Source organism: Chrysemys picta, chromosome 23 (assembly GCF_011386835.1).
Source record: "Chrysemys picta bellii isolate R12L10 chromosome 23, ASM1138683v2, whole genome shotgun sequence".
NCBI classification, from domain to species: Eukaryota; Metazoa; Chordata; order Testudines; family Emydidae; genus Chrysemys; species Chrysemys picta.
In genome coordinates this window covers 137903-158369 of record NC_088813.1, presented here as the reverse complement: position 1 = coordinate 158369, position 20467 = coordinate 137903, and the positions used below count along the sequence as shown (strand labels likewise).

Genomic DNA, 20467 nt, shown 5'->3' with positions numbered 1-20467 from the left:
AAGTGCTGCCGTGGCACCAGCGTTTAATCGCAGCACCAGTGCTAGGAGAGAGCTCTCCTGGCCCTCTAAAAAAGCCACCCCCATGAGGAGTGTAGCTAACAGCACTGGGAGTGCGGCTCCCAGCACTGGTGCTGTGACTACACTGGCACTTTAGAGCGCTGAAACTTGCATCGCTCAGGGGGGTGTTTTTTCCTACCCCGAGCGAGAAAATTTCAGCGCTTTAAAGTGCCAGTGTAGACAAGGCCATACTAAAGTCAAGATATACCACATCTACCACTTCTCCCCCATCCACAAGGATTGTTACCCTGTCAAAGAAACCTATCAGGTTGGTTTGACACAATTTGATCTTGACAAATCCATGCTGATTGTTACTTATCACCTTATTATCGTCTAGGTGTTTGCAAACTGATTGCTTAATTATTTGCTCCATTATCTTTCTGGGAATAAAAGTGAAGCTGACAGGTCTGTAATTCCCCGGGTTGTCCTTATCCCCTTTTCTATAGACTGGCACTATATTTGTCCTCTTACAGTCCTCTGGAATCTCCCCCGTCTTCCCTGACTTTTTGAAGATAATCGCTAACGGCTCAGATCTCTCCACAGTCAGCTCCTTGAGTATTTTAGGATGGATTTCATCAGGTCCTGGCAAGTTGAAGATATGTAACTTCTCTAAATTATTTTTAACATGTTCTTTCCCTATCTTAGCCCCAGATTCTACCGAAGTGGGCTGTAGTCCACGAAAGCTTATGCTCTAATAAATTTGTTAGTCTCTAAGGTGCCACAAGTCCTCCTGTTCTTCTTTTTGCTCATTTTCATTGGCATTCACTACGTTAGATGTCCAATCACTATGAATCTTTTTTGGTGAAAACTGAAACAGAAAAGTTATTTAGCACTTCTGCCATTTCCACATTTTCTCTTATTGTCTTTCCCTCCTCCTTGAGTAACAGGTCTACCCTGTCCATGCTTTTACTGTATTTAGTGAATGACTTTTTGTTACCCTTTATGTCTCTAGCTAATTTAATCTCATTTTGTGCCTTGGCCTTTCTAATTTTGTCCCTACCTGCTTATGTTATTTGTTTATAGTTATCCTTTGTAATTTGACCTAGTTTTCACTTTTTGTAGGAGTCTTGAGTTTCAGATCATTGAAGATCTCCTGGTTAAGCCAGCGAGGTCTCTTACCATCCTTCCTGTCTTTCCTATGCAGTGGGATAGGTTACACTTGTGCCCTTGATAATGTCTCCTTGAATAATTTCCACCTCTCTCAAACGGTCTTCCCCTTTAGACTTCCTTCCCATCCAGTTTGGGGTGGTCGTCCCAGGCCCCGCGCTTTGGGGGGGCCCCACACTTCAGGGGACACGGGGCCTGGGTGGCATGGGGGCCAGCCCGCTCCGCTGTACCCCCTGCTTGAGGGGGACACGGGACCTGGGCGACCCGGGGGCCGGCAGCACCACCGGCCCCGCTTTGCCTCCACCTCACCAGCATCACTCGAGCAGGGGCTTGGGAGAAGGGGTGGAATGGGGGCAGGGCAGAACAGGGGCAGGAAGAGGCAGGGTGGGGGAAGAGGCAGAAGAGGGGTGGGGGGCAGGAAGGGGTGGGGTTGGGTGTGGCTTGGGGTGGGGTTGTCCCAGGTCCTGCACCCCCCTAGGGACGGCCCTGTTGCCATGGGATCTTACCTACCAACTCCCTGAGTTTGCTAAAGTCTGCCTTCTTGAAATCCATTGTCTTTATTGTGCTGTTCTCCCTCCTACCATTCCTTGGAATCATGAACTCTATGATTTCATGATCACTTTCACCCAAGCTGCCTTCCACTTTCAAATTCTCAACTAGTTCCTCCCTGTAGAAGTCCAGACTCACCACTGCGGCGCCTCCTGCTGGTCGTCCAGGGAATTAGCTCACCAGCCCCTGGAGCGCCCTCTGCAGGCCAGTGATCCACCTTGTCCTCTTCTCTGGCCCCCTAATGTCCCTCCCAGGACCCCGGTGCCCCTTGCCCTGGGTGCTGCCCCCTGGCAATACCCACACACACTGGGTCTCCCCTCCCAGGGGAACCCCCACCCACTATCCCCACCTTGCCTCAGCACTAGGCCACTGCCAGTCACCATCTAGCCCCCACACCCTGGGACAGACTGTAGTATAGGCCACTCATCACTGGCAAGGGGGGTTTGGACCTGCTGCCTTGGACTAGCCCTGGGCTGCCCTCTGCAACTCCCAGTACCCCTTGGCCTCCTACTAGGCTGCAGCCTGGGGCTATCTAGGCTGGAGCTCCCCTGCTACTCAGCCTTTCCCCAGCCCTGCTCCACTACAGGTATCCTGTCTTAGCTCCCTGCAGCCAGGCCCTTCTCTCCCTAAACACAGAGAGAGACTCTGGCCTAAGCTCCTGGCTCCCTGCCTTTATAGGGCCTGCTGAGGCTGTTTGGGGCGTGGCCCCAGCTGCAGCCACTTCCCCTAATCAGCTCAGCCTTCATGCTACCTGTTCCCTGGGCTATCTCAGGCCCTTCCAGGCCGGAACAGGTGTCCACCCTGCTACACTCCCTGTTTGTCAAAATAAAATCTAGAACAGCCTCTCCCCTAGTAGCTTTCTCCTCCTTCTGGAATAAAAATTGTCCCTAATAGATTTCCAGAATTTGTTGGATAATCTGTGCCCTGCGATATTATTTTCCCAACAGATGTCTTCTTCAGTAGTGTAGAGTGCTGTTGACATGTTGTCTAGCGTTGCTCAGAGCAACTTTAGATGATTCAGTGATTAAAGCCACCTGAAGCCCATCTCCTCAATTGCTCCACCATTGCTATCTCTGGTGGAATTGCATTGCTGTGGGTATGGGTTCCAATTTTGCTAGTGCAGACAAAGCGATAGGAATATATATGGTGGTGTTGGGCTCAATTATTATCCCCCTAGAGCTGTGCTGTGTGTGGCTGAGTGTGACCCTGAAGGTCTGACCTGCTTTTAATGTTACACATCTTTTGAGTCATCTGAAAGTTGGGTTTCGATTCTTGTGAAATCTGGGCCTGATCCAAAGCCTGTTGAAGCCAATGGGAGTCTTTCCATTGACGTCAGATCAGCACCACTCTGTCACCTCGATGACCACAGGTTCAAATCCCCTCCTCAGTTGTCTCCTTTAGGAACAAGACCAAGACTAACAACTATGGGAAATATTTACATAAATGATGGACTGTGTCTGAGGCCATCTAATGCCTGGCACCAAGAGCTGGTATAAAATGCGCAGATCTGCCGGCCCTGCTAGGGTGTAGCAGTCCAGCTCTCTCTTTACCCTCTCAGTGGTGCCTCTAGTGGGTAATGGAAGAGGTTTGAAAAGTGCCAACACAACCTCCTCAGAGCACCACCCTTCCTCCTACAGTTGGCCCTCAGTCGTGCCTCCCTCACTTCTCCTCCTCGTTACTCCACAACAACGGAAATTCACATGCAAGAACTTTGTTGATGTGGAGTTAAGGTTGCAGGTGCTCAGCCCTGCCCTGGGCTCCCTGTGTCCTTTCAGAATGGGAGTGAGTAAGCATGTAGTGGGTGTGGCCCTCCCTCGGTGTCAGTCTCCGAGGGAGGCCACGCCCCGTTGCTGACACGCTCCTGGAACAACCGCCTAAGCCAGGTGGAAGTTACCAGTCTAAGGCTCCAACCCTCAGGCAGGGTAGAGCAGGGAACAGTCTAGGGCTCAGGCAGGGTTTGAGCGCCAAACAAACAGACTAGGGATCAGGCAGGGGCTATCGACTTGCTCAGGCCTCCTGGCCTAAGGTGGGGAGGCTGCCGACCCCGGGGTTAGGGTGGCAGAGCGACACATGCCCACCCGACTCCACCGTGTCCCAGCTCAGGGCTCTAAGAATGGCAGAGCAGTCTGCCACTGGGTCAGTGGGGATACAGCCGCAACACACTGACCTGCTGTCAGCCAGCAACGTAGCTGGACAGTAGTCGGCTGCCCCATGGCTACTTCCTCCCCTCCCCTCCCCTCCGGGTGTAGCTGAACCCCGGGTTCATCCTCCGTCTCCCCGCGGTGCACACTGCCAGTGACAATCCCAGCAGCTCCTCAGCGTCGGGTGGCTGGCAGTTCTGCTGTCCCAAGGACGCACCCAAGACACCAGAAGTCTTCCAAGGGCTCCAGCAGTGGGCTGGAAGCGTGTGACTTCCTCGGCAACTCCTGCTCAACTGAGCGGCAGGGCTCACATCTTATATGTCCAGTTCCTGTCCCGCCCTTCCACTTCTGGCGTGGCAGCTGAGGTCTGGCCCTCCCTCTCTCACCGTCTCTGAGGGAGGCCACGCCTCTTTGCTACAGAGTGTTTAATTCCCAGAAGTCAAAGGTTGGCAAACCAGGATATGCAGAGGTAGAATGATGCTTCCCACTCAACTTTGCCTCTGCCCCAGTGGGTCTGGGAATAGGAACAGGAAGTAGAACAGCACCAGGCCAAACCAAACTTGCCTTTGTCTCTGTGCCCAGCACCACCCCAAATCAGCATTCCTCTTCATACCGTCCACACTGTTCTGTGCAGCGCCATTGATTAAGGTGAGATTTGCTGTTCATTGGCAGGGGGTGAGGGTGAAGTCTGTGGTCTGCTTGAGGGACCCATATGGGCACAGACTGAAGGGGGCAGAGTTGAGGTTGTTTGGCAGGAGTATCCTTAGCCCAGCATCTCCTACTTTGCTAGCCTTTGAATGTTGAGTATTTGGTGCTCCCATTCTGAAGAGGCATGAGGAGCACAAAGCAGTGCTGACCCCCCTACAGTGGTAACATTTTTTGCATATGGATAATGGAAATCCAGGGCAGCTGCACTGTAGATTGATCTGTGCACCAACCATCTCACTGCTAGGGAAGAATGAGATGATGACTCTTCCCTTTGGATGAGTCCCCGTATCTACTAACTACGCCGAAACCCTGCCTTGTGAGCGATGCTAATATACTCTCTCTTCTCCTCCTCTGTGCAGCAAATGACCAAGGATCTAGTGGCTCTGATGTATCTGCCAAGGGTAAGTGAGGGGACTGTAGCCTAGGAGTTCACTGCTCTCACTCAGGCCTCTGGAGAGAGACACCTAGTCCAAGTCATTGGACCCTGAGTCTCACTGGCCCGTCCCCTCTAGCAAACCAGCCCCAAGGAGCAGAACAGGGGAGTTCTGGATCACTTATATCCCTTTTATTCACACTGGGGGTGCAGGAACAGGTTTGCAGCCAAATCCCCCTTGTTTTCTTTGCGATGAATTTAGGTGTGAAAGACTCTAGTGAGAGGGATTTCCCTGTGGCTGCTGATACACCGTGGGCTGAGATCAGCTTTTGTAATGATAAATCCAGCTGCTTCAGAGAACAGTCTCCAGTGAGGAAGCAGGAGGGATCGAGCCCAGCACCTGAGGCTCCAGGAACACAGGTCTCTGACACTTGAGCTACAAGCTTTGTCAGTGTTGTTAGAGATTTTGTCCAGTGAACACTGCAGCCGCTAGGGTGACCGTCCCACAGCAGTGTGCACTGTCATTGCAAAACATTATGGCAGGTTCCCTTTAATAGACGTTGCCTGTTAAACTTCTGCAGCTTAACAGAGCCTGTTGGAGTCTGTGCCACAACCTGAGGGGATCCCGGAGAGGAAGATTGATGAGCTCTGCTCTGTCTCCCTACAAGAACCAATCAACACCTTCCTAGCTTTTCTCTGGCACTTGGAGTGTCCTGTGTGGGATTTCTGGCCTAATCTATCTGCTCACTGAGCCACTCAGATGTAATAGTTTTGCTCTTCAGATGTAATAGTTTTCTGTAAAAACATTTTATCTGCAGAAAATAATTTCCAAAATTTTAATGGATAAAAACTCTTTTAGTAAGATTTTAGTATTTGCTACATTTAGTGCGTGCGCTCAGTGCTTTGTGCTGTGCAGTGCTGTTTGCACACCCTGTACGGTACGCTAGATATGCGAGAGTAACTGTTTGTGTATATATGGTGGGGACAGTATTTTTTTTCTGTAGAATTTCCTGATTATAACATGGTAAATTGCTGGTCTACTCGCAGCTGGTAGCACTGTTGCCATCATCAGCTGAGGAAGTCTGTTGGACAGGAATAAGTGTCTGCGTTTAGTTTATAAGTGCCTCTAATGTCCTTTTCACCATTCACAGAGCCATAGAAATGCTGGGTTGGTAGGGCCCTCAAGAGGTCATCAAGTCCAGGCCCTGATCTCAGGCAGTACCAAGTAAACCTAGACCAGGGGTCTCAAACACGCGGCCCGTGGACCGATTTTCTGCGGCCCTCGCAGCCCCCCCGCCCTCCCCCAGTGTTTACCAGAGCAGCGGCCAGACATGCACCAGGAGCAGAGCATGCTCCCTGCCTGCCTGCCTGCCCTGCGCAGCTCCGGGAAGAGGCTGGAACGTGGGGAAGGGGGCCGGAAGGGCTGTGTGTGGCTGTTGCTTTAGGCAGTGCCCGCAGCAGCTCCCATTGGCCGGGAATGGGGAACCGCGGCCAATGGGAGCTGCTGGAGGCGGTGCCTCAAGCAACAGAAACACACAGCCCCTCCGCCCCCCCTTCCCCATGTTCCAGCCTCTTGCAGGGGCAGGGCAGACAGGCAGGCAGGGAGCCTGCCCTGCCCTGCCCCCGGTATGCGCCAGGCCAGATCCTGGCCCCCGAACCCCTCCTGCAGCCGAACCCCCTGCCCTGAGCCCCCTGCCGCACCCCTCCTGCATCCCGACACCCTCCTGCACCCTGCAGCCCTCCTGCACCCCGACACCCTGCCTCACCCCACACCCCTCCTGCATCCTAACCCACTGCCCTGAGCCCCATGCTGCACCCCTCCTGCACCCTGACCCCCTGCCCTGAGCCCCCTGCCACACCCTGCACCCCGACCCCCTGCCATATCCTGCACCCTTCCTGCACCCTGACCCCTGCCCTGAGCCCCCTGCCGCACCCTGTGCCCTGACCCCCAGCCTTGATCCCCCTGCTGCACCTGCACCCCTCTTGTACCCCAACCCCCTGCCCTGAGCCCCCTGCCGCACCCTGCACCCTGACCCCTTGCTATACCCCTCACCCCTCCTGCACCCCACACCCCAACTCCCTGCCCTGAGCCCCCACCACACCCCACACCCCTCCTGTACCCCCTGGGGGCAGGGAGGGGGCAGAGTTGGGGTGGGGATTTCAGGGAAGGGAGGGGGCAGAGTTGGGGTGGGGATTTCAGGGAAGGGGTTGGAATGGGGGCAGGGAAGGGGTGGGAAGAGGCGGGGCAGGGGCGGGGCCTCATGGAAGGGGTCGAGTGGGGGCGGGGCTGAGGGCAGCGGGGGTGGGGGGGAAGGTGTCAGTAATGCGGCCCTCGGGCCAGTGTACTTGTCCTCATGTGGCCCTCATGGTCATTTGAGTTTGAGACCCTGACCTAAACCATTCCTGACAGGTGTTTATCCAACCTGTTGTTAAAAACCTCCAGTGACGGGGATTCCACATCCTCTCTAGGTAACCTGTGTGACGAAGTGGGGTAAATTCCTAACGTTGCATATGTATACTGTGCCTCTGTTTCCCCTATGTGCTGCATGTCTAACCAATGTGGGAAAGGGGGTGTTTATTGTTGCAGAGGACCAGGTGTGACCTTAGGCACTGATTTCCAGATTTCCCGGGGGGGTGTTCAACCCCCTGCTCTGTCTTTGGCCCCACCCCCCCACTCCACCCCTTCCCCCAATCATCCACCCGACCTCTTCCTGCCCCTGCTCCACTCCCTCCCCTGAGGGTGCCCCATATTCAACTGGTGCCTCCCCATAGTGGGGGGGCATGAGCAAAAGGGCAGGTCACGTGTGTGTCCCCACGCCCCGGGGCCACCGCACTCTCCCCGCCCCATGTTACCTGCAGAGTGGGGGGCGCTTTGTCCTCCCACTGCGCCTGCCCTCCTGGCACATTCTGCTACTCTCCCTCCTCCCCAGGAGTCCAGGCGGGGAGCAGGAGGGAGCCCCTTTTAATGCCAGCCCCTCTTGGTCACTGCTCTGCGGCCCTGCCTGGCAGCTGCCTGAGAGAGCCTGGCTGGGGAGGAGTTGGCTTCCACTCCCCACCTGGCTCGGCTGCCGGGGACCCCAGCACCCGAGCCCAGGCAGGCAGTGGAAGTCACCTCCCTAGCCCTGCTCTCTCAGGCAACCTCTGCGCAGGGCTGCAGAGCAGCGTCTCAGTGGCTGGAAGGGGCTAGTCTCACCCCTCCCCGCATCTGGGCCATGCCCCGTTCCTCCCCCCTGCACGCCGCCAAACAGCTGATGGCGGCTGGTGGGAGGCACTGCGGGGGGACAGGGACAAGCTGATCGGCGGGGCCCGGTGCCGGGGGGGCGAGGAGGGGCCTGCCGGTGGGTGCTCAGCACTCACTATTTTTTTTCCTTGGGTGCTCCAGCCCCAGAGCACCTCGGAGTTGGCGCCTATGGGTGTGACCCAGTCTAGCAGCCTGGACCCTAGACTATGGTCTGGACACTTTGTAACTTAGCAACTGATGACCTGAAGGCCCATCCCAAGTTGGAGCCAGTTTTTGCCAGCAGAGAGAACAAAGAGCTGCAGGAGTCACCTGGAGATCTGTTTGCCTGGGAAAAATGGAGGTGATGTAGGGTGGAGGACACAGGAAGGAGAAGTCACTGCTGGGCTGGTAACAAAGAGCGGCCTGAACCCACCTGGGTGGGGACAAGCCCAGCAGGATGGTGCTGAGAGTTTCTTGCTCGAGGCCCCTGAGAACTATCTGTGCTACGTTCAGACGTACAATAAGCCCTTCCGTTTGCACAGGTTGGGAGTCACTGCAGTCCAGAGGTGGGGGTTGCATTGCTTCCTCTGGGTGTGAAGCCTTCTCCGGGGTCCAGTCCAAGAAGGCTCACTGAGGTGAGGTCACAGAGAGAGGAAGGCATGCTGAAGGCTCAGAGGTATGGTATTGGGAGGTGGAGGAGCCTACAGCTTAAATCCCAAGCAGCAAGTATAGTCAATACACTAAAGTGTGGTTCCTCACACGGGCTGTTGAAGCTGAGAGAGCATTCACCTGTTGGTCTGCAGCAACCTGTTGCACAGATTAACTATCCTTATAGAAAGTTTTTCCTAATGTCTAACCTAAATCTCCCTCATTGCAAAGTAAGCTGATTCCCCTTTCTCCTATCTTCAGTGCACCTGGAGAACAGTTGATCACCATCCTCTCCCTAACAGCCCTTAACCTAACTTATATGAAGATTGTCATCAGGTTCTCGATATTTTAAATGACTGCTTCTTGGAGCAGCTGGTACGGGAACCCACAAGGGGAGAGGCAACTCTCGATTTGGTCCTGAATGGAGCACAGGAGCTGGTCCAAGAGGTAACTATAACAGGACCACTTGGAAATAGTGACCATAATATAATAACATTTAACATCCCTGTGGTGGGAAGAACATCTCAACAGCCCAACACTGTGGCATTTAATTTCAAAAAGGGGAATTATGCAAAAATGAGGGGGTTAGTTAAACAGAAATGAAAAGGTACAGTGATTAGAGTGAAATCCCTGCAAGCTGCATGGACGCTTTTTAAAGACACCATAATAGAGGCCCAACTTCAATGTATACCCCAAATTAAGAAACACAGTAAAAAAAACTAAAAAAGAGCCACCGTGGCTTAACAACCATGTAAAAGAAGCAGCGAGAGATAAAAAGGCATCTTTTAAAAAGTGGAAGTCAAATCCTAGTGAGGTAAACAGAAAGGAGCATAAACACTGTCAAATTAAGTGCAAGAATGTAATAAGAAAAGCCAAAGAGGAGTTTGAAGAATGGCTAGCCAAAAAGTCCAAAGGTAATAACAAAATGTTTTTTAAGTACATCAGAAGCAGGAAGCCTGCTAAACAACCAGTGGGGCCCCTTGATGATCAAGATACAAAAGGAGCGCTTAGAGATGATAATGTCATTGCGGAGAAACTAAATGGATTCTTTGCTTCAGTCTTCATGGCTGAGGATGTTAGGGAGATTCCCAAACCTGAGCCGGCTTTTGTAGGTGACATATCTGAGGAACTGTCACAGATTGAAGTATCACTACAGGAGGTTTTGGAATTAATTGATAAACTTAACATTAACAAGTCACTGGGACCAGATGGCATTCACCCAAGAGTTCTGAAAGAACTCAAATGTGAAGTTGCGGAACTATTAACTATGGTTTGTAACCTGTCCTTTAAATCGGCTTCTGTACCCAATGACTGGAAGATAGCTAATGTAACACCAATATTTAAAAAGGGCTCTAGAGGTGATCCCGGCAATTACAGACCGGTAAGTCTAACGTCAGTACCGGGCAAATTAGTTGAAACAATAGTAAAGAATAAAATTGTCAGACACAGAAGAACATAAATTGTTGGGCAAAAGTCAACATGGTTTCTGTAAAGGGAAATTGTGTCTTACTAATCTATTAGAGTTCTTTGAAGGGGTCAACAAACATATGGACAAGGTGGACATAGTGTACTTAGATTTCCAGAAAGCCTTTGACAAGGTCCCTCACCAAAGGCTCTTATGTAAATTAAGCTGTCATGGGATAAAAGGGAAGGTCCTTTCATGGATTGAGAACTGGTTAAAAGACAGGGAACAAAGGGTAAGAATAAATGGTAAATTCTCAGAATGGAGAGGGATAACTAGTGGTGTTCCCCAAGGGTCAGTCCTAGGACCAATCCTATTCAACTTATTCATAAATGCTCTGGAGAAAGGGGTAAAAAGTGAGGTGTCAAAGTTTGCAGATGATACTAAACTGCTCAAGAGAGTTAAGACCAAAGCAGACTGTGAAGAACTTCAAAAAGATCTCACAAAACTAAGCGATTGGGCAACAAAATGGCAAATGAAATTTAATGTGGATAAATGTAAAGTAATGCATATTGGAAAAAATAACCCCAACTATATATACAATATGATGGGGGCTAATTTAGCTACAACGAATCAGGAAAAAGATCTTGGGAGTCATCGTGGATAGTTCTCTGAATACCTCCACGCAGTGTGGAGAGGCGGTCAGAAAAGCAAACAGGATGTTAGGAATCATTAAAAAGGGGATAGAGAATAAGATGGAGACTATATTATTGCCCTTATATAAATCGATGGTATGCCCACATCTTGAATACTGTGTACAGATGTGGTCTCCTCATCTCAAAAAAGATATACTGGCACTAGAGAAGGGCAACTAAAATGATTAGGGGTTTGGAACGGGTCCCATATGAGGAGAGATTAAAGAGGCTAGGACTTTTCAGCTTGGAAAAGAGGAGACTAAGGGGGGATATGATAGAGGTATATAAAATCATGAGTAATGTGGAGAAAGTGGATAAGGAAAAGTTATTTACTTATTCCCATAATACAAGAACTAGGGGCCACCAAATTAAATTAATGGGCAGCGGGTTTAAAACAAATAAAAAGAAGTCCTTCTTCACACAGCGCACAGTCAACTTGTGGAACTCCTTACCTGAGGAGGTTGTGAAGGCTAGGACTATAACAGTGTTTAAAAGAGAACTGGATAAATTAATGGAGGTTAAGTCCATTAATGGCTATTAGCCAGGATGGGTAAGGAATAGTGTCCCTAGCCTCTGTTTGTCAGAGGGTGGAGATGGATGGCAGGAGAGAGATCACTTGATCATTACCTGTTAGGTTCACTCCCTCGGGGGCACCTGGCATTGGCCACTGTCGGTAGACAGGATACTGGGCTAGATGGACCTTTGGTCTGACCCAGTACAGCCATTCTTATGTTCCTCCCCTCAGTATTCATTTCTCAAGAATAAATGTCAATTTTTTTTAACCTCCTGTCTTGCATACAACACCTTTGTTAATACACGGCAGAATGATATTTGCCTTTTTCACAATAGTGTCACATTGTTCAGTTTATGGTCCACTGTAACCCCAGCTCCTTTCCTGTAATATTGCTACCTAGGCCATTTAATGCATTTCATTTTGTCCTCCTGGCTGAAATATTTGCACTAATCAAGGTAAATTCAACAAAGATGGTTTCAAACCAATTCTCCAATTTCTCAAGATTGTTTTGAATTTTAATCCTGTCCTCAAAACTGCTAGCACACCTTCCCAGCTTGGTATTTCTAAGTATACTCTCCACTGCAGCATCCAAATCATTAATGAAAACACTGAAAACTGTCAGAGCCAGGACTGACCCTTGTAGGACCCCACTAGCAATGTTTCCCAGTGTGAGAGTGAACCATTGATAACTATTGAGTCTTTACAGTCATTTCATCTAGCCCTGAGCCATAAACAATGTAGACCAACCTATGTGAGATACAGATGCAGCCGTAGGTTCCCATTCCTTCTGCTGCTGTCTCTGACCTGGGTATCCAAAACAGGAAGGGAGTTTGTACCTTTATTCTTGCTAAGCAGAATAACCCCTTCCCTCCTGTAGCATCCCCTGAATGTGTGTGGTCCCTGTGGGGCTGCCTCAATCCCCCTTCCTCACCCTGCTCAGTGGAACAGATTTGGTTCCATTTACCCCAGCTGAAAAGGAGAGTGGTCCCGGAGTGGGTGCTTTAGAGGTGCAAGGTGAGCTGGACTGGGGCTGGGGGAGGATCTGGGACTGCCCGGCTGCTCTGGGGGCAAGGAGGGAGATGGGGCTGCCCAGCTACTCCAGGGGATGGGAGGAGGGGAGATGGGGCTGCCCGGGGAGATGGGGAGAGGGATCCAGCAGCCAAATGGAGGGGACTGGGGGCGCAGGGCAGGGGCCAGCTGCCACAATGGGGGCTGGCCTCCAGAGTCCGGTGGGCATGAAAGGGGCGGGGCCTTGGGCGGAAGCGGTGGGTCTGGGACTTGCCCCCCCCAACCCAAGCCTTCACCAACCGCCCATGGTGGGACTCCTGTCTCCACCTCTGTGCTGCAGTCCCTTTACTCCTAAAGGAATTTAACATTGGTAATGCCTGGCTGGGGCCCTGTACACACACAATGGCGTACACTCCAGGAATAAACCTATTCTAACAATAATCTGTGGCACTGGTCTAACTCAAAAATACCAAGTATCAAAGGGGTAGCCGTGTTAGTCTGGATCTGTAAAAGCAGCAAAGAGTCCTGTGGCACCTTATAGACTAACAGACGTATAGGAGCATGAGCTTTCGTGGGTGGATACCCACTTCTTCGGATGCATGTAGTGGAAATTTCCAGGGGCAGGTATAAATATGCAAGCAAGAGTGAGTAAGGCTAGAGATAACGAAGTTAGTTCAATCAGGGAGGATGAGGCCCTCTTCTAGCAGTTGAGGTGTGAACACCAAAGGAGGAGAAACTGCTTTTGTAGTTGGATAGCCATTCACAGTCTTTGTTCAATCTTGAGCTGATGGTGTCAAATTTGCAGATGAACTGAAGCTCAGCAGTTTCTCTTTGAAGTCTGGTCCTGAAGTTTTTTTGCTGCAGGATTACTACCTTAGACATATCTACACCAGCGACACCATCACAGGCCCTAACCAGATCAGCCACACCATCACCGGTTCATTCACCTGCACGTCCACCAATGTAATATACGCCATCATATGCAAGCAATGCCCCTCTGCTATGTACATCGGCCAAACTGGACAGTCCCTACGTAAAAGGATAAATGGACACAAATCAGATATTAGGAATGGCAATATACAAAAACCTGTAGGAGAACACTTCAACCTCCCTGGACACACAATAACAGATTTAAAGGTAGCCATCCTGCAGCAAAAAAAAGCCATCCTGCAGCACAAGAAAGCAGGAAAATGAGTACCAGTGACACCGCTAATAAAGTAGAGCTGGTCAGACTGGAAGCACAAGAGAAAGAAAAGGAGCATAAGAGACTGATCAAATTAAAACAACTGGAGAAGGAAGCTGCTGAAAGAGAAGAGAAAGCCAAAGAGGCTGCCCACAAGAGAGCAATGGAGGCAGAGAAAGCCAACAAGGCTGCCCACAAGAGAGCTATGGAGGACAAAGACAAAGAGATGGAGGAGAGGGAAAGAGAGAGGAAGCATGAACTGGAGTTAGAGAGGTCAAGGGCTAAGTAGGATATACCAGACAACCCTAGCAACCCCTCTCCAGGTACAGCTTCCCATCCCAGAAAATTCCCCACCTTAAAGGCAAGTGATGATACCGAGGCCGTCTTAGAATATTTTGAAAGGGCCTGCCTTGGGTACAGCATCTCTATAGACCAGTACATGGTAGAGCTCAGTGGACCCTTAGCAGAGGTGGCGGCTGAAATGCCTAAGGAAAACTTGAACAGTTATGAACTTTTTTTTAAAAAGGCCAGGATCAGAATGGGGCTAACAGCCGAGCATGTCCGTCGGCGGTTCAGAGCCCTAAAGTGGAAACTGGATGTGGCATTTTCCCGACACGCCTACCACATTGAAAAAAATTGGGATGCCTGGATATCAGGAGCTAGTGTTAAATCTCTGGAAGATCTGTCTTTCCTAATGAAAATGGAGCAGTTCCTAGAGGGTATTCCTGAGGAAATAGAAAGGTATATTCTAGATGGGAAGCCCAAAACTGTAATCGAGGTGGGGGAGATTGGAACCAAATAGGTGGAGGTGGCAAAAAAGAAAAAAACTAGTAGCAGTTGGAGCGAGTATCAGAAGGGGCAACCCGAAACAAATCCCACCATGTCAGGGTTCCTTCCCCACTCTGAACTCTAGGATACAGATGTGGAAACCCGCATGAAAGCCCCCTAAGCTTATTTCTACCAGCTTAGGTTAAAATCTGGTATGCTGCCACCACCAAGTGATTTAACAAGAAACAGGGAAAGGACCATTTGGAGTTCCTCTTCCCCCAAAATATCTCCCCAAGCCCTTATACCCCCTTTCCTGGGGCAGCTTGAGAATAATATCCTAACCAATTGGTTACAAAGTGATCAAAGACCCAAACCCCTGGGTCTTTGGACAATGGAAAAATCAGTCAGGTTCTTAAAAGAAGGATTTTATTAAAAACAAAAGGTAAAAATCATCTCTGTAAAATCAGGATGGAAAATAACTTTACAGGGTAATCAGATTCAAAGAGCCCAGAGGAACCCCCTCTAGTCTTAGTTTCAAAGTTACAGCAAAACAGGAATAAACCTTCCTCTAGCAAAGGGAACATTCACAAGTTGAGAAAACAAAGATAAACTAATACGCCTAGCCTGGCTGTTACTTACAAGTTTGAAATATGAGAGACTTGTTCAGAAAGATTTGGAGAACATAGTTTGATGTCCGGTCCCTCTTAGTCTCAGGAGCGAACACCACCAAAACAAAAGAGCACAAACAAAAGCCTTCCCAAGATTTGAAAGTATCTTGTCCCCTTATTGGTCCTTTGGGTCAGGTGTCAGCCAGGTTACCTGAGCTTCTTAACCCTTTTACAGATAAAAGGATTTTGGTGTCTCTGGCCAGGAGGGATTTTATAGTATGTACACAGGAGGATTGTTACCCTTCCCTTTATAGTTATGATAACCCCACCCTGGAGCACACACTCTTCTGGATTTTAGAGTCCTAGACACTTGCATGGGAGCGCTTGGAGATCTGCAGCTGGAGTCAGCACTCTGCAGGTTTTGTGTATCCATCCAGCCAAGGCAGCAAGCTGCACACCCCTCTGCCGACGAGAGTTGGCCCTACCAAATGTCAGCAGCTATGGGTCCTGTTCAATGATCACTCTGCCTCTCATCAGTCTCAGTCTCTCTGCTGTGCTCCTTCCCTTGCCAGCACTTTCCCAAACCAGAAGGGGGGTTACTCACCGTTCTTTCCCTGCAGGCCCACCTGAGTCAGCTCCAAGCAGGTTCGGCTCCAGCGTTTTTGCCACCCCAAGTGGCGGAGAAAAAAAAGCCACGATCGGCACTTCTACCGCTGCCGCTTCTAGGGTGACCAGATCGCATGAGTGAAATATCAGGACACATTGGGCGAGTGGGGCGGGGGGAGGGGAGAGGACGACAATGACAGACACAGGTGCACAGAGCCATGAGAGGGGGCCCTAGGAAGCTGCGAGAGGGGTTGTACGGCCCCTGCTGCAGCCCGCACCACAAGCCACAGGGCAAGGACGCCTATTGAATTCAATGAGAATTTTGCATGTGAATTGATGTACCTAGTTCTGAGATTATAAAGCCAGAAGGGATCCGGTGATCACCTGGTCTCACCGCCTGTATAGCGCAGACATAGAACTTTCCCAAAATAATTCTTAGAGGATAGCTTTTAGAAAAACACCATGACCCTTAGTATATTGTTAATCGTTAATTACTCTTACCACTGAAAAGGTATGCCTTATATCCAGTCTGAATTTGTCTAGCTGCAACTTCCAACCATTGGCTCATGCTCTACCTTTCTCTGCTAGACTGAAGTGCCCATTATTAACTATTTGTTTCCCATGTAGATACTTACAGTCTATGACCAAGTCACTTCTTAACCTTCTTTTTGTTAAGCTAAATAGATTGAGGTCCTTGAGTCGATCACTATAAGGCATGTTTTATAATCCTTTAATCAGTCTTGTGACTCTTCTCTGAACACTCTCCAATTTATCAATATCCTTCTTAAATTGTGCACACCAGAACTGGACACAGTATTCCAACAGTGGTTGCACCAGTGCCAAATACAATAAAATAACCTCTCTACTCCTGCTTGAGATTCCCCTATTTAGGCCTCTGGTCACCCTATTTCCCCAGGTTTTTTTGTAAAAATCAAAACTGAACTGCCCCAGAAATTCTGATATGTGGAATCATCGTGAAACTCGCATGGCTCCAACCCTGCCAATGAACCTTTAGATCCACTGTACAGACTTCTGCCACTTGAGCTAATGGAGTAAGTGATGGCAGAGGCAGTAGGTTGTCATCCTATATGTGATAGATCAGCTCTATAGGGGGATGAGACACTTTTTTTGTCACTGGGTTTCACAGATATCTGCTGACAGAAGAGGAACTGTGAAACTCAGGAATCCTGGGTCTATCCCAGGCTCCTGAATGGAATGGTCTCTAGTAGTCAAAGACCCTTCTTCCCCGTCCCCTCCAGTCTATGTCTATCCTATTGCTGTCTAACCCACCCCAGCTCCTCATCTGATTTCAACTGCCCCCCACTACCGCTCTGGATTCCTTGTCCCAGTTTCCTGGTCCTGTCTCACTCTCCTCTCTCCCCGCCCCCATCCCTCAGATGGGATGTTCGTTCCAGAATGGCAAAATTATAAGGCTTCCCAACATTTCAACACTTCCCATTCTAAATTTTCGGTTGCTTAACTATAGGCTAGCTCTGCCTACAACAAAGCATATTCAGAACCTCTGATTAAGGGAATTATAAGTGTAGCAACCTCCATCATAGCTAGTCACCAAAGATCGAACCTGAGCCATCCAGACTTAAAAGCATGAGCTTCTACTACTTGAGTTCAAGATATAACTCCCTTAGCTGGTAGCTATACAGTTATCCTCTAAAAATCCACCAGAGGAGGGCACAAAACACATGTTGGACAGTGAATTACAAAAGTGCCAAATATTATTATTAGACCTGCAATACTTTTCACAATGAACATCAGCAGGGGATAAACTGGGAGTTTAAGAATATTTGGAAAACAATTTTAGAATAACATTCAGTGCTGTGGTTTAAAAGAAAAAAAACCTGTTAAAACTCATAATTTAGCAGTATTCAGTGTTTGAAAAAAACCCAACTTTTAGGAGCTATGGGATACAAGTTAAGAACGTTGAAACAGGAAGATGTTATGCTTAGTTACCACTTGGGCAAGACGGCGTGCTATGTAATACTTGCAAGATTTCACTGTAATGTTTTACAATATATAGCAGCGCAATGCTGATTCCATTGATATTGTTGAGCAATTCAGGCTGATTTTATTTCAGCCCACATCTTAATAGTTTTGAATACTATAGATCACAATTTTCAGCTCAGTTGGTCTGAACAGGCAGAGCTTTAAAACTGCTATGCTCTAAACTGTATATTAACTACAATTTTATAAACCTGCATGTCAGAGAACTGTGTGCCACTACTACTAGACAGTGGCACAAGGCAATTCAGTGTGAATCACAGAAATGTAGGACTGGAAGGGACATCAACAGGTCATCTAGTCAAACCCCTGCACTGAAGCAGGACTGAGTAATAACAACTAGACCATCCTTGACAGGTGTTTGTCTAACCTCTTAAAAAACTCCAATGACTGCTATTCCATAACCTCTCTAGGTAATTTGTCCAGTGCTTAACTACCTCTACAGTTAGGAAGTTTTTCCTAATGTCTAACCTAAATCTCCCTTGCTACAATTTAAGCCCATTGCTTCTTTTTCCTGCATGTCCTGAGTGGGACGGGGGTGAGTCCAGGCAGTGGGATTGGGGGGAAGGAGGTCGAGGAAGTCGGTGGGTGTGTGGGGATGGACCAGGGGAAGCAGGGTGGAGGAACTGAGGGGGACAGGACTGGGAGAGTCGGGGGGGCTGAGGGGGATGGGACAGGAGTGGGATGGGGGGGAGTAGGGTAAGGGCTGAGGGGAGCATGAATGGGACAGGGTAGAGAGCTGTGTAGAGTGGGGCGGGGTGGGGGAGACAATGGGGCTGGGCTGGGGAGAGGCGGGGGGTTGGGGAGAGGGACAGGGTCTGGAGGGGATGAGACAGAGGGGAGCAGGACTGTAATGGGGGGAAGTTGAGGGGGTGGGACAGCAGGGGGAGTGATGGGGGTGGGATGACGGGAGAGGCTGAAGAAGAGATTTGGGGTAGGGCAGGGGCTGAGGGCAGTGGGTTTGGGGTGGGAGGTACAGGGAGAACTGCGGGGGAGGTTGAGGGAACAGGGTTGGGGCTGAGGGCAGTGAGTTGGGGGGAGCAGGGGGACTGTGGGGGAGGCTGTTGGAACGGGGGCAGGGACTGAGGGCAGTGGGTTCGGGTGGGAGGTACAGGGGGGACTGCAGGGGAGGCTGAGGGAACAGGATCAGGGTGGGGGCTGAGGGCAGTGGGTCGGGTCTACGCTGGCACCTCTCAGCATTGCTGTGCTGGGCGGCAGACCTGCGCCAGCGCTACCCTCGCGATGGAAGAGTCCTCAGTGGAGATGCAGACTTCATGACACAGACCCTCCTCGTCACTTCAAACCTGGCGCTGCTCTGGTCAGTCGCTAGGCTCTTGTCACTTTCAAACCCATGCAGGGGATCTGGCAATTTTTCAGTTCTCAGGTTAAGAAAAGCCTCTGCATTTTGTGAGGGCTTCAGCATTCACATTCCTACTTCACAAACTGTCTGCCTGACACATTGCTCCCAGGGCCTTCATCTTTATTCATTATCGGCAGGTCCATCAGACTAAGGAGCAACACAGGGGGAGGCAACACAATGGTGTCAAGGATTTTTAATTTTTCAAACCACTTTGCCCTCAACAGGGATAACAGCAAATCTGGACAGAGCAGATGGGTGTCAGGATGGGTTTGGGTATTTATTTATTTTTTTAAGTGAAAATGTTTGGGTCTGAGCAAAGGCTGCAAACTTCCCTTTGGAAACCTCTGCTGATCTTTTGCCCCAGGGGCTAAGGACAGCCTGGAATCAGGGACAGATTTCCACATCCATGCAGGGTGAGATGATCGGGAGCGGGGGCGGGGGGGAAGGGACTGTGGGGGAGGCTGAGGGAACAGGGTCAGGATGGGGGCTGAGGGCAGTGGATTGAGGGTGGGGGGCACAAGGGGGACACTGCGGGGGAGGCTGAGGGAACAGGGTCAGTTTGGGGCCTGAGGGCAGTGGGTCTGAGGGGAGCCCCCCCAGAGGGACCTGCTAGGGTCCCAGTGAGCCCAGCAGTGCTTACCTGGAGTGGCTCCCAGGAAGCATCCAGCAGGCAGGTCCCTCCCAGTCCCTCTGGCCCCTTCCTAGGGTCGAGGGGAGGAGGGCAGGGGCGGGGGGGCTCTCTGCCCGGCGACTGCTGCCGGAGTCTGCAGGCCCCGCCCCGCTGCAGCACGCAGGGGAGTGAGACCTCCCTGCCACTCTGTGTGCCTGGGCAGGGGCAGGGCTGCGCTCTGCAGGCTTCTGCCGGCCAGGCGGGGGCCCCGTGGGCTGGCACCGCCACGCCGGGAGCTCAGCTGCGCGCTGCCCCAGGGAGGGAAGGTGAGTGGCGCCGGCGGTGCCGGCTTCCGCAGTCCCCCTCATATAGGGTGACCAGACATCCCGACCAATGTAAAGTCGGGACGCAGGACAAGTCCCCTAAAATCGGGACTGTCCCGATAAAATCGGGACGTCTGGTCACCCTAGCTGCTTCATTCTTCGGCAGCAATGATGGCAGGTCATTCCCTCCGAGAGGGACTGAGGGACCTGCCGCCGAAGACCCGGATGTGCCCCCCTTTCCGTTGGCTGCCCCAAGCACCTGCTTGCCCCCCCGGCCCTGGCTCCAAGCACAGCACTTCTTATCAAACTGTCTGTACTGGGCTATCTTGACTATCACTTCAAAAGTTTTTTTTCTCTTAATTAATTGGCCTCTCAGAGTTGGTAAGACAACTCCCACCTGTTTATGCTCTCTGTATGTGTGTATATATATCTCCTCAATATATGTTCCATTCTACATGCATCCGAAGAAGTGGGCTGTAGTCCACGAAAGCTTATGCTCTAATAAATGTGTTAGTCTCTAAGGTGCCACAAGTACTCCTGTTCTTTTTGCGGATACAGACTAACAAGGCTG

General features: G+C 50.5%; 1 protein-coding gene and 1 long non-coding RNA gene across 3 annotated transcripts in view; one reads left to right on the top strand and one right to left on the bottom strand.

Annotated features, from left to right (window-relative positions):
- Positions 1 to 20467, top strand: part of LOC101951025 (class I histocompatibility antigen, F10 alpha chain-like) — a 105726-nt gene that overhangs the window by 39897 nt on the left and 45362 nt on the right. For both annotated transcript variants that reach the window (XM_065576766.1, XM_065576765.1), the window contains one exon: positions 4922 to 4963. In XM_065576766.1, coding sequence (XP_065432838.1) covers positions 4922 to 4963 — 42 coding nt within the window. The remainder of the gene's footprint in view (positions 1 to 4921; positions 4964 to 20467) is intronic.
- On the bottom strand, positions 9922 to 18246 carry LOC135977220 (uncharacterized). Its single transcript, XR_010594559.1, has 2 exons — positions 15586 to 18246; positions 9922 to 13451 (listed from the first exon to the last, which is right to left on the bottom strand). It is a non-coding gene; the product is annotated as an uncharacterized LOC135977220 (long non-coding RNA).